The sequence below is a fragment of the Equus caballus genome, chromosome 5 (genome assembly GCF_041296265.1).
Source record: "Equus caballus isolate H_3958 breed thoroughbred chromosome 5, TB-T2T, whole genome shotgun sequence".
NCBI lineage: Eukaryota > Metazoa > Chordata > Mammalia > Perissodactyla > Equidae > Equus > Equus caballus.
Window position 1 is genome coordinate 103,631,907 of NC_091688.1, and position 14,353 is coordinate 103,646,259.

The following is a 14,353-nucleotide window of genomic DNA, read 5'->3' on the forward strand; positions in this document are numbered from 1 at the left end:
AAAAACCCAGAGAATCTGGGTGGGCATGGTGGGATTAATCCTGCAGGAAGAACACAGGGAGCAGCGCAAGGAAGACTCTCACAATCTTAACAAAGTGCAGCCTGGTCACTACTCAAAGCTACGAGAGGATCCAAGGTGAGGGGCCCAGCACATTCCGTCAGCTCCAACAAGGCACAAACTGGACTAAGGCAGGGGAGGAAGGGAGAGAGAAGCTGACACACCACAGAAACCTCAACCACTGCTGCTGATGACAAGAAAAGCAGCTTTCCGGCATTCCGCGCAGCCTGGTCTGCTCTGCTTGGTGGCGCAGTGATAACCAGATTTAGTCCGCCAGTGACTGTCCTAGATGGACGTTCGCAAATTGCTTTCTCCGGAAAGAGTGTGAGACAGATTTTCCTAATATCGGGTATAGTCATTTTGCTGGCTAAAAATCTCTGGATAAGACACAATGAAACTAAAATTTAGGCCAGCCTACATGTGAATTATGACAATTTCTCCTTCATTAGAGAATGACTGAATGTCGCTACTAAATTGAAGCAAAGAGCAACTGATTTGTTCCCCTCATGAGAATGCCAGCGATGTCGCAAACATACATTCTCGGTGGACCCCAGTGGCTGAAGTTTGGAGTCTCCTCTCCTTCACCTTCTTCTCTCTCAGGTAACTCACTGAGGAGGGAGAGAGGGAAAAGTCACACGCAACATGTAAGACACACTCCTGTTACCAAAAGATCTTGGCAAGTTCTGAAATGGCACAATCTATATGTAGATAGTTCTTAATTTTTAAGCCTTAAAAATGTTTACATCAATGGTTCACTGTCCATACAAAGCAAAAATATATTGCTTTAACATTCAACTCAGCATATATCCAGCACCAGAAAATCAGAGAATTATTATAAACAATTTTATGGGTAACACTCTAGATGCTATTTTTATGTTGCTAAAATCTATTTGATTTGCACAATTTCACATTTGCTTTTCCATCAACATATAAAATATTATAAAATACATTCCTTAAAACTTAGTAATGATTGACCAGAGGAGAGAACAGCCAGTATAAACCAACATAAACAGCTGACATGGCTAAACAATCAGCAAACACGGCCCCTCTTTCTAGACTGTTCTTTCACTCTAACCCTGTCATTTGTATCCCTTGAATACTTGCGTAGTTTCAAAGCACTTTTCAGTTTACAGAGAGATTCTCTTCTGTTATCCACTCTATCCTCCCACCTGCCACCAGACGCTTTCACCCACCAAGTTCAGTTAGTGTGTGGAACCGCTTAACTGGACAACAGAAAATGCTGAATTACAGAGGGGTTAGTTAGAAAAGGAGTACTGTCTAACAGGGCAGAGACATTACCGTATGTTCTCCAGAAGAGGAGTCAGGAGTTCTAAGCTCCAGTCTCACCTGCACCATGAGATAGGTGTGTGAATAGACCACCAAAGAAATGCTGCCTCTGGTACTGTAAACTGTAGCACTCTGTACAAAAGAGTGTGCACCACCCCTAACATTTCGTTCTCACCAACCCCTGGGCGGTGAGCACGGCAGGTCATATTCGTGCACTTTCCACAGGAGGAGCCGGGGCCCAGAGAAGGCTCAGACATACCCACAACCTCCTCACGGTCTCCAGATCTTTGTTTCAGCACTAAGTTTCAATGTTTCATTGTCTCTGAACTCTCAAATAAGTCCTGTAAAAAGCAGCAACACTTACGCTACTTGCCACTCTACAGACTTTCTAGGATAGCCTGGTCTAAGGCTGAGTGAAGGGGAGAAACTGAGAGGATCTAGACAATCCAAGAACCAGTTAAGAAATTGGGACGACTAGTGATCAGTAACGTCTCGCCCACTGCCAGACGGCTTCCTCGCCTTGGTCAGTCTATCTCAGGACGGACAGCAGCAGAGCACTCAGGGAAGACAGCTGGCCTGGTTTCTCACCTAATATCTTCTCTCCCCTTCTTCCTACCAACCTAACCCTTTATTCCAGGTGGCATTAGGCCCGGCTTTGAAAAAACACACTTTCTGGACTTCCTTTCAGCTAACGGTAACTGCACCGTAGTTCTGATCAGGGATATGGAAGCAAAAGTCCCTGGATGAGATTTCCAGGAAAACTCATTAAATGGAGAGAGAATCAGCAGGCAGGAGCCGTCTGCTCTGTGCCCTTCCCTTCCTCTTGCCTAGAAGACAGAGATGATAGGAGTGGTGATGCATCCATCTTAAAACCAGGAAGAAACCGTGAGGACTAAAGCAGGGCCTTAAGGACAGCAGAGCAGAAAGGAAGAAGGTGTTGAAACCCTGACAGACCACCTGCTTCAGGAGTGTTTATACAGAGAAAATTAACCCGTTTGCTTAAGCCACACTAAGTGGGGTTTCTGTCTCTGAGCAGCTGACTGCCATCTCTAAATAATACACCATGATTCCACCAATTTAAGTGAAGTCTTCACTTTGTCCTATCACATTATTACTTTTGCACATGTGCATATACGTTTATCGGCTAGGTGTAATTATAGCACAAACTGTCACATTTTGATTATCCTATGTAATAGTAACAAGGATTAAACGAGATGTGACTGGCATTTAACTGAGGCTCAACCAATATTTGTTTCCTTCATGAATTTTTTACTTGAATTTTTATCAAAATTTTCTTTACATATTATCATAATCTTCATCAGTTTTTATTTAATAACATCTTAGCCCATGATCCTGATATAATTTAATTTATCTGTTATCCTAAATACGAGGCACTTAGATCATACCCTGTCTTTTGGAATATGGACATTACTGCAAGGAATATCTTCACGCTCTGCGGTGTTTTAGAATTCCCCTTTAAATAAATATTAACTGAAGTAAGACTGAAAACTAAAAACCAACCCAACACCGACACCTTCCTCCTCTACATCTTCCACTTTCCTGTACCCCAAATCATGACAGGTGTGATAATCAGACATGAATCTTCAGTTTTTGTCCCTGGTTCCTGACAGAGCTTCCAAAACCCTTGGAATTTCGCGAGGGATGGGGGTGACAGGAGCACCTTTCGTGATTCCTAACAAGCTCCTTTCAACCATACCTGAGTTTATGCTAATGAGGTGACCCTTGGTGGGCCCCTCGCTGCTTGGGGGGGGAGGGGGGCTACTGCCAGAGGAACCAAACGTGGGATTAGAGCTAAACTTTCAGCCCCACCCCTACTCTCACCTCTGGGAAGGGGAGGGGCTGGAGACTGAGTCCAATCGCCAATGACCAATGATGTAACCAACCATGCGGAGGTGGTGGAGGCCCCATAAAAACCCCTAAACAACAGGGTTTGGCGAGCCTCCAGGCTGGAAAATGCATCAAGGTCTTGATGTACTGGCTGGGAGGGAGATGTGCCCAGAGAAGCCATGCAAGCTGTGCATCCCCCACATTCCCTCCACACTTACCCTCTGCTTCTCTTCCATTTGGTTTTCCTGAGTTGCACCTTCATAATAAACCAGTAACAGTAAGTGAGGCGCTTTCCTGAGTGTTGAGTGCCGTCCTAGCGAATGACTGAACTTGAGGGAGGGGCCGTGGGAACTCCCACCTTACAGCTGGCCGGTCAGAAGTGCAGTGGGCAGCCTGGGGTTTGTGACTGGCATCAGAGGTCAGAGCGGTCTTGTGGGACTGAGCCCTCACCCTGTGGGGTCTGTACTAAATCCGAGTAGTTAGTGTTGGAACTGAACTGACTTGCAGACCACCCAGCTATTTAGTGTCTAGACAACTGGATGTGGGGTGGAGTGAAAAACTCACGCATTTAGTGTCAGAAGTGTCGTGAGCAAAAACAGTTCATAACAGGCATTAAGAAAAAATATATGTATTTTTATTATGGTACATGTACACTATCATTATAGGAATTCTTCAATTTAAAAAAACCTAGAATAGAATGGAAACCAAGCTTTAACATTAGTATGGGCTATTCGGTTTTCTATTTAAGAAAAATGAAAACCCCAAATTTCTTAAACTGCTGACTCTCACATACAACTTAAGAGAAGGGGAGAAAAAAACCACTGTCTAGAATATGGAAATTTTAATTTTTCTCTGATAAAAGTGTGTAACAAAAGGATTATTATGTTGGAAGAAACTCACTGACTTTTTCAAAGCATACTATCTTTCTTCAGGAAGTTGGCATACACACATTTTATTCAGATTACTTCACACTCAGAGAGAGATAAAACTTGCAAAAGCTTATCCAGACAGTGTGATCAGTTTTGGAAACAGAGTCACAGGAGATGAGCAACTACACAAATTAATGTAGTCACTTTACATTGGTGAATGCATACACCTTTCAACTCAAATAAAATTTAACTGAGAAAGTAAAATACTTCTACTGCACACATTAAGATGTAAACGTGCACAAACGTATTTAAAACCTTAACGAGATTTCTAACCTCAGATTTTATAATTTGCACTGTGATTAAACATGGTCAATAGCTCAGTCAGTTAGAATCTCAAATCTGCAGGGCTCCACTTTTGGACCTAGCCTCCTCTTATTATTTGAGCTTCTCCTGGATGGCCATTCTAATCCAGAAGTTTCTCTTACACTTGATCTTGCCCCCAATTACCCACGTCAGGAGAGCCCTCAACATTAACCCCAGGATCATGTATCCAACTGACTCCACTTCACTGTTTTCCTGTGGATGCCTCAACCCTCAACATGTTCCAAGCTGAATGCATCGTTTTCCTTTCCAACCTGGTCATGCTCCTATAATCCTGTGTCAAAGAATTAATGGTCCGACTATCCATCTAGTTTCCCAGTCCAGAAACCCAAGGCATCTCCAACTACTTCCTCTCACCCTCAACATGTTACCAGTCACCAATTCTGATAGATTTTCAAACTCAAATCCATCCCCTCCTTGTCTTCAAGTGCGTCTCTAAGGTGTTACAATAAACTCTTAACTAATCTCCCATTCTCTAAGCAAATACTCTGTGTAATCCATTTGGCACACAACTGCAAGAATACAAATTGTATATATGGTTCAATTTTAAGTATGTGAAATTCTCATAGCAACTGTCTAATATGGTGGATTTTATGCATAATATTTTCTGTATTTTCCAAACGTTCTGCCATAATCATGCCTTTTTTCTACAGAAGCAAAAAGAAAACTATTTTATAATGCGAAAGCAAAGATAAATGGTATCATACCATGTATCAGTGGCATATCTAGAAGATAAGATTCCTGTGTATGCTGAGGCCTTGGAAACAACTCGGGTCCTGGGGAGTTGGTATAAAGGCAGATCTTCTTGCTCCCTTCTTTGAGCCACAGCAGGAAGTTCAACAAGCAAGCCAGGAGCCTGGACATCATCTGGAATCATCATGCCTAAAGAGCAAGCCAGACGACAGTGAACACAAGATGCTCACATTTATCCTTCACCCGACCAACAAACAGCTACGGGCACCCACTGTGGGCAGGCCCTGTGCAGGTGGAAGACTAACATTAAACCGAATGAGTAAGATATGTAGTACGTCAGATGGCGACAAGCACTGTGGAGAAAAATGAAGCAAGGAAGGGGATAGGGTCTGCTCAGTAGAAGAGAGTACAATTTTAACTCACTGAAAAGATGACTTCTTAGCAACATGAATATTTACTGAAAAAATCCCCTTTATGATGGTATTATAATCTTACTACTAATTTTCCTTTATCAACCTAAACTGTCCCAATTACGGGCACTCCAACATTTCACTGATTTAAAAAATAATTCTACAGATTAACAAATAACCAAATAAAAACACTCAGATTTTTAAAGGAGCTTTGTTTATAAATTTCAGAATTCTTTTACATTTGTTATCTCATTTAATTCGCACATCAAACTATGAATTGGAGGGAAAAGCTGCTAACAACCATATTTTATAGATGAGGAAACTCAGGCTAAGGGATTTTGCCAATTAGAACGTGCAAATTTACCTGACGTGCCATCTGTGTCCTTTTCCCATTTATTGAAAAAAGAATAACGAGGGCAGAGCTGTGATAGAGTCCTGTGGCACGTGGTCAGGGACGGCACCCATGCTGGCAGAGTGCAGCCCATTAACCACTCTTAGATACACCCCAGCATCCATTATATCCAATCCATCACAAATTCCCAGCCAATGTTTCCTCATCATGTTATACAAATACGACGAACTATGTATCAAATGCCTTCCTTAAATCCATACATTCATAGCATAATTTGGAGATCTGGCTTATCAGAAAATTAGAAATGATCTACAGACTCTCTTCCAAAACTTTTCCTAGAAGCGTCACCTAAACTCTCCATTTCTCTATACTGAACAGATTTTCTAGTAAACTCACTAGTGCTCCTGCTTTTTATCTTGTCTAGAAACCCTGAGTCAGGATCTAATCGGCTGGTAACGCAGCGGGGCATCTGAAGAGGAGCGCGCATCACTGCGACGCTCAGGTGCATCCAGGGCGTCTCACCTGCCTTCCCCATCCCCCGGCCCCCTTCACTGCCACCCACTGCGCCCTCATTCCTGTAGAGCAGTTAAGTCCACATGACTGCCCCCGGCGCAAGCTTTGCCTGTCTGCCTCCTCCCCACTGAGGAGGCACCTGGGGTGGGATCGAGATTCTGGCAGGAATGGCCTGAAACCAGAGTTTTAAGAACAGGAACCAGCTCTTTGCAGAGCCATTTCCATCCGAGTATGTTGGCAGCAGAAGCTTGTTACATTACAGTTGGGTCTCACAGGCTGCTGCAGTTTGTTAAAACTTGCCATTACCTGCTCCCACAAGGGCCACTAGGATCCTCGGCCCACTCCTCCTCCTGGACCCCTGGGGGTGCTCAGGCACCATTTCTCATCTCTCCAGAGCCTGACACTTCACGAGCTGCTCACCCAGGGGCCAGGGTGACAAACCAGGTCCTCAAGGGCCGTGTGGATGTGGGGCACCAGCCACAACAGGAGCACAAGGCTAGAAAAGCAGGGAATTTAGGAAAATGTTCCTGGATAAATGGATGTCAATGCTTACAGGAGAGGAAAGGGGGAACTTTCAAAAGGTTTATAGTTCGTGAACGGCAAGAACAGAATAGTAAACAAAATAAAGACAAGAAAGATCCAAGCAAAAAGGAGCGTGGGTTGCTACACACTCAGCAACTGAAGGAAAAAAAAAGACAGCAAGGAATTGATTAGCTGTTGAATGCCCACCGTGAGCAGCGTGCCACCTTCCCACTCAAACGTTTCATGAGCACCCACTTCAGCAACATCAGCAGGTACAAGGCTTGCCTTCCAGAAGCTCAGGTATAGCCCACGACAGGCGTGCAAAGGAGGGTACGCGCCTGACTCAGTGGACAACAGCAATTCACCAGGTCCCTGAGGGCTCGCTCCAGGCAGGGGCGGGCAGAGACAGCGAAACAGAACCGCTTCCTGTCTGAAATCTCGTTAACACGAGACGTACGACTGATTTGGAATTTATCTTCTATTGTGTGGTCATGAATGCTTTTCCTGTGAGGACGGGTCTGAGGTATACCCAGTTTACGTTAATTCCCAAAGCTATAATTTCTAAAAATAAATTCCCAGGGCCTTGAAAAAGATTAGATTAAGGTAGAGATGGTAGAATCGTGGCCCCCTAAAGCATACATCCACGCCACAGAACCTGTGAATATGACCCTATTTGGAAAAAAGGTCTTTGCAGAAGTAATTAAATTAAGGATCTTGAGATGAGACCATCCTGGATTACCCGAGTGGGCCCTAAATCCAATGACAGGTCCTTCTAAGAGACAGAGGAGAAGACACAGACAGGGAGAAGAGAAGGCTGTGGGAAGACGGAGGCAGAGACTGGAGTGATGCAGCCACAAGCCAAAGGGCGCGGGAGCCCCCAGCAGCTGGAAGAGGCAAGGAACGGATGCTTCCCCCAGAGTCTTCAGGGAGCAGAGCACCTTACCCAGGACTTCCGGCCTCCAGAGCAGTGAGAGAATTAATTTCTGTCGTTTTACGCCACCAAGTGTGTAGCAGTTTGTTATAGGAGCCACAGGAAACTTGTTCAGGCAGCAGAAGGCAGAGGAAACAACTGGAGTCACCGAGATGACACACAGAGCAGGGGTCAGGGGCACTGCATCATCCCATGAGGAAAACATCCCCTTCCCTCTCTTCTTCCCAACTCCACTGCCCATCCCCACACATCTCATCTGCTCCTTCCAATCCCGACAGCATAACACAGTGAGTGGTCCTCATGGAGGGGCAACGTTGTCCCCAGGGGACATGTGGCCATGTCTGGAGAGACTCTGATTTTGACCGCGACTGGGAGTGGGGTTACGGCGTCTAGGGTTAGCGGGTGGGGGAGCTGCCAGCCATCCTGGCCTGCACAGGCCGGCCCTCCACGGCAAAGAAGGATCTGGTCCCAGCAGAGCTGGCACGGCTATGAAGCCTCCACAGTACGTTAATTCACTTATTCACGTATTTGTGCCGTAGATCTGCTCCAAGCATTTAGTAGTCAGAGGACTACAGAAATGCAGTGGATTAAAATACAGCAAGCTGGGAGAGTTTTGGTGAAAAAGTCCCATTTTTCTCCTAGTCACAATCAGTTAAACAACACAAAAAACTGGATAGACTCATCTAATCTTAGATATTCAAAATTAACTAACCTAAACAAAATTTTAAAAAATTTAACTATCTGTGCTTTATTTCAATCTGCAAGGAAATGACAAGTGTTATCATCTCTCAGGTGCCTTTGATCTTTAACCATCAAGGATTCCATTCTTTAGATTTTACTTCACAGACTGCTGAATTCCTATAAAACTGTTACATAACTTCCCAGAGCCCTCTGTCCCTGTGTAACACATTACCACACCACACGAGAAGTGCCCAGAGAAAGACTTTTCCTCTAGGTAGAGTCATAACAGATGAAGGACAGCATAAATCTGGGACAATGGCTCCATAAATCTCAGGCCATGAAAGAATTAACAGTCTCACCGAGGGATCTCAATGTTATAACGGCATTCAATATTTCAGTCTTGGATGAAGAAAAATTATTTCTTAACGTCAACTTTTCAAAAATATATAAGAATCAATATCGGGGGGAGACAGGGAGCAGCACTATACTTTTAGGATTCTTTAATGGAAACTAAGTTATTAATGTACCAAAATTGACCATAATGTATGGCTATAAAAATGCTTCATAAATGTTTAAAATATGCCTATCTTTATTAATATTTAACAACCCCATTCAATGAGCTAACAGTACCACTTAATAGCATCAGACATTTTAATATATATTAGTAGAGGCTTATTTCAGACTCAATGCAAGGTGCTGGTCTTAGCTTGAATCCATACTGCTAATAAAAGGCAGAGCGAGGCAGAGAAAACGCAGGCCTCTCAGAGACCAGGATCTGAAAGCGCTGAGTTGAAACAGGAGCCACGTTATTCTTCCAGACATTTTGAAGTAGATTAATTAATCAGCAGATTTAAATTCAAAACATCATAATGAACAAAAGCGTGACAATAAAATTCATCATAAACAAAAATGAAACTGAAAGATTGCAAAATAATGTAACTTCTGTTTATGAGAAACAAAAACCACAAACCTAAATCCGAAGAGCTCTGTGGGAACGAACTGAGATTCTCCAGACCGCCAAACCTGCCTTGCTGACCGCTCCCTTCAGGTGAGGGCACGGAGGGTGAGGCATCGATGCCAAAATCTTCTTTCATCTCGAGAGGAAGAAAACAGAAATGCGTTAGTACTTTATGATAAAATGGGGAACACGAAATGTTGTTCAAACCAGATAACAAAGGTGGTGGCAAACTGCCCCGCCCAGAGGCCTCCTCCGGACGCGGTTTACAGTATGCTGAGCAGTAACTTAGTGTCGGCAAGAGCACAGGCAGGTAAAACCTGTTGTTTCCAAACAATGGATTCTTTTAAACAAAAAATTTGTTTTATAAACATTAAGGAGTGGATTTAAATAAGCATTCACCAAAGTAGAGGAAAAAAGATCTACCGAGCCAGGCAAGGTCAATGGTTGGTACACACTACGTCCTGGACCGGGCTGGATCACAACTTGAGTAGCTTCACCGCCGATCCCAAAATGCCCGGTGTATTTTCACAGCTGTCTCCCTTGCTGTGACTTCACTAGTGCTCTGAGCTGCCCAAGCTAAAGCCTACAGACAAGCACAGTCAGCAACCTACCGCACTTTCCTCGTCTTCCTTTTATACATGTCTCTCGGTTTTCCAAAGTTACAATCTCCCAGAACGTACAGTTTTCACTGAAGTATTTTATTACGATATTTATAAAGCTTTTATAAGCAGAAAATTAAATGATGACATGATGGCCACCACAGGGATATACCTTAATTCATTTAGCATAACATATTCATCTAGAATAACTGTGTTATTCTTTATCATTGGAAATTTAGGTTGTTCAAAACAAAAATGTGAATTATATCTTTTACAATGGTCCATGTTCTTTCACTAAGTTATACTGGTCAACTTCAACGGTAAGAGAAGGACCTCTCAGATACTGATGTACCAAATACTGCTAGAGCTTTCCAAATAGATTATGAATATAGCTAAGTATACAACCACATCAGATACCCAGTGGGGCCTCCAGAACATAGAATCAACTCTAATATTGAACAGGGTGACAAAGGACCATGACTATGTAGTTGCCTACAATAAGACAAGCCCACAGGACTTCTTAGAGAAGGGAGGAAGGCAGAGATGGGAGGCACTGTGGACTAAGAAGAAATTTTACAGCAAGTTTTTGACTGTTTGGACACTTTTTAAAAAGTTAACAGCTATTATGTAACTGAAGAACAAGATAATTGATACCTGAATCTGAGATTTCAATACAGCAGGTATGAGAGGTTAAATTTTTAGAAAAATAAATTCATTTTTTTCTAAATAGAGAAGAAAATAAGAACATACAACTATTCTCTGAGATAAAGAATCTTCAGGTAAAAAGAATCAGATCTTTAAAAAATAGGCAAAGGACTTGAACACACATTTCTCCAAATAGTTAAAGATGGCCAAGAAGCACGAGAAAAGTTGCTCAACACAAATAATGAGGGAAATGCAAATCAAAACCACAATGAGGTATCACTTCACACCTATTTTTTAAAAAACAAAACAGAAGACAAATGTTGGTGAGCACGTGGAGAAAACTTGTACACTGCTGGTAGGAATGTAGGTGCAGCTACTGTGGAAAACAGTACGTAGGTTCCTCAAAAAATTAAACATAGAACTACCATATTATCCAGCAATTTTACTTCCGGTATCCACCCCCCAAACTTTTGGTATTTGTATACAAATGTTCATAACAAAGCCAAAGATGGAAACGACCCAGATGTCCATCAACAAGAATGGGTAAACAAAATGTGGTTCCACATATAAGCGAGTATTATTCAGCCTCAAAAAGGGAGAAAATTCTGACATGTGCTACAACATGGATGAACCCTGAATACATCATGCTAAGCGAAATAAGCCAATCACGAAAGGACAAATACTGTATGATTCCACTTCTATGTGGTACCTAGAGTAGTCAAATTCTTAGAGGCAGAAAGTAGAATTGTGGTTGGTTGCCAGAGAACAAGAGAAGGGGAGAATGGGCAGTTACTGCTCAGTGGTTACAGAGTTTCAATTTGGGAAGATGAAAAAGTTCTAGAGACAGATATTGGCAATGGTGAGACAATAATGTAAGTGTATTTAATGCTACTGGAACTGTAAGCCTAAAAATGGTAAAAATGGTCAATTTTACATAATGTACATTTTACAACAACTAAAAATAAAGAACCAGATCTATAAACCTTGATGGTTTCACCCTTCAACTAAAATGACTAAGAGGGTGGTAGAGAAAAATAAACTCTGAAGTAATTGGGCATTATTTGCGCTCCACAAATACAGCTATATATGTAGCCCAAAACGGACGTTACAATAAAGACAGAAGTGACAATGTTTCTCTGCTCTTCTAAAGGGCACCCTCGAAACAGGAGAGTATCAGGAACTATGTAATTCTAACGCATTTGACTGTGTTTTTTAAATCTGCACAGTTTGTAACATTACATAATAAATTATCATCACAGGGATCCATCAGTAATGAGAGACGGCCAACAAAGACCCAGGCCCACCCTGATCCTGTGGGCATAACTGTTATAGGGGATCAGAATACCCTGCCCAGAAATAAGTCACTTTGGCATAAAGATTATTCTGAGCTGAAGACAGTGAGAAAGAGCAGACTCAGGAAAGCTCACTATCCTCCCGATTCTCAGTCAGACTCTAGACTTCTCAGCTCAGAGATGGCACTAAGAGGAATGTACAACAAACCTCACTAAAATAACCCTTATCTTCCCTCGATTCCCCCATACGTTTACCTTCCCAGTGTGCCGACCCTAAAAGCCTCAACCCCTTCTCCCTTGTCTCTTCACTTCTCTACAAACTTACTGCTCTTTGCTGAGACGTTCTACAAGCCCGAGTTCTAACCACCCCTTCGAGTCACTCGTTACTGAGTTTCTCCTGCGTATATGGACGCTGCAGGCGTTAATACACTGCTTTCCTTTTGTTAGTCTGCCTTCCGTCAGTTTAATTTCCAGGGCCCCATCAGAGGACCTAGGAGGGCAGAGGAGAAGATTCTTTCCTCCCCTACACTGTCATCACTGTGGGAATGGAGGAAAAGAGTTGATGCCCAAAGCAAGAACATACAATTCTTTGAAGGAAACAAAATACTGTGTAGACTAGACACATTAGGGCTGAAGCAATCTTAATGCCAGTGTAGGGAGCTTATAGAGCTCACCTCGTAGAAACAGAGCTAGGAAATTCAACACAGATTTCATAATGAGGAAGCATGTCCTTCATCATGAGCACCGAATGCTGTTATAAACAAGCTTTTTAAAGAACACTTTAACAAACAATAAAGTGGTTGGTTACATTATAAACTTATAAGAGGAATTTTTTTTTTAAAAACCTAATGTTAGGCAAATGAGTATCCGAGATCAGGACAAAATTTTGACTGACAATATGGATTCGAAACATTGTATTTCAAACGACCTAGATGGAATGAAGACGGAACATTGGAAAGCTGCGTTAAATGACCAAAAAGTGACTCTAGTGATGACGTAGATACTGACATTAAACACACATTGAAAGAATTTGAAGAAAATTATATCATTAAATGTGAGAAGAGGCAAAAAATTAACATTTGACAGGTTTCAAGATACGAACATTTAAATTTATGAAGTAAATGTTGTAAATATACATCTGACTATTTCATCTATAGCCCAGAAACTTGTATGTTACAATGGGCCTACATTTCAGGTTGCCTGATTTTCTTTTTATAGAAGAAAACAGCCTCAACAAGGGAGCATTTATGAGTATTCACAAATCTGTGACTAGAATTTGCTCCGCGTAACTGAACGTTCTGTCGGGTTCAAGCACGCAGACACAGGAGAGGGACTGGCGAAGACAGAAAGCACCAGGGGCCTCCGGGTCGCCTCCTCCCACACCCGGGCACCACTCGCATAATCCCAGACATCTGCTCTCCGGTAGATGGCCCGGGAATCCTCAGGGCTCCACAAACAGCTCTAGGACAGCGCCCAGCAGAGCAGAGGGACACACACATCTGCAGAAGGGACAAGGCAGCAGAGCTCACAGGGAAGCCAAGGAGACCCCGCTCCACCCGCCCTGAGAGCCTAGGAAGGCGGACTCTGACCCACTGCAGGAGCCACCACCCCAGCGAGAGGCCCACACGCACCTCCACCAGCCGCGTATCCCCCTCAACAGGACATTATTTTTCATTTGCCTGGAAGTTAACTTAGGGCAGGAAATAAACAAACGAAAATAAAACATTTTAAAAAGTCCCTAATGAAAGATCCCAATTGGGGGTCAGTTAATTCTAACTTTATAAAAAACAAACTTTATTGGTGATTTAATAGCAAGGGCAAACCTATTAAAATATAATGCTTTCCTGCCAAGTTGTAAACAGGCAATATCACCAAAGTGAAGACAATTTTCTAGAGTTCAGTGACTTTCTCTTTAGTATCATAAATAATTCAGAGGACATGTGGATAAGCAAGACACAAACAACAACATATCTTTAATAAACTTTGCCCTGATTTTCCCTGAAAATAGACTATGCAAGAAATACACAGCTGTCTCTCCCTGAGGGAAAGAAAAGTCACCAACGCCAAAAGACCTCTTTGCTGAAATGGGCCGTTAGGAGAAAAGCATCGCTAACATCGCAAGGCAGCTGCAGCCCACCAGGCCAGCGGGGAGCCGCGCATCAGAGAAGACGAGCTCTTCCTCGTGGCAGGACCTGTGTGGTGCGTCTCGGGACAAGGATTAATTATGAAAAGATCCATTACTTTCGGTTTGTTTTTTGAAAGCCTGATGACTTGGGGAGGAGACAGAGGACGTGGCAGACGTGTCCAGACCCCTT

General features: G+C 42.9%; 1 protein-coding gene across 11 annotated transcripts in view; it reads right to left on the reverse strand.

The window, feature by feature from the left end:
• Positions 1-14,353, reverse strand: part of PATJ (PATJ crumbs cell polarity complex component) — a 302,489-nt gene that overhangs the window by 197,675 nt on the left and 90,461 nt on the right. For all 11 annotated transcript variants that reach the window (XR_011438912.1, XR_011438911.1, XR_011438913.1 and 8 more), the window contains 3 exons: positions 9,515-9,638; positions 5,150-5,324; positions 594-665 (listed from right to left, as the gene is read on the reverse strand). Coding sequence is in view for 8 of the 11 variants with exons in the window: in XM_070267562.1 (XP_070123663.1) it covers positions 594-665; positions 5,150-5,324; positions 9,515-9,638 (371 nt within the window). In the remaining 3 variants the exon portion in view is untranslated. The remainder of the gene's footprint in view (positions 1-593; positions 666-5,149; positions 5,325-9,514; positions 9,639-14,353) is intronic.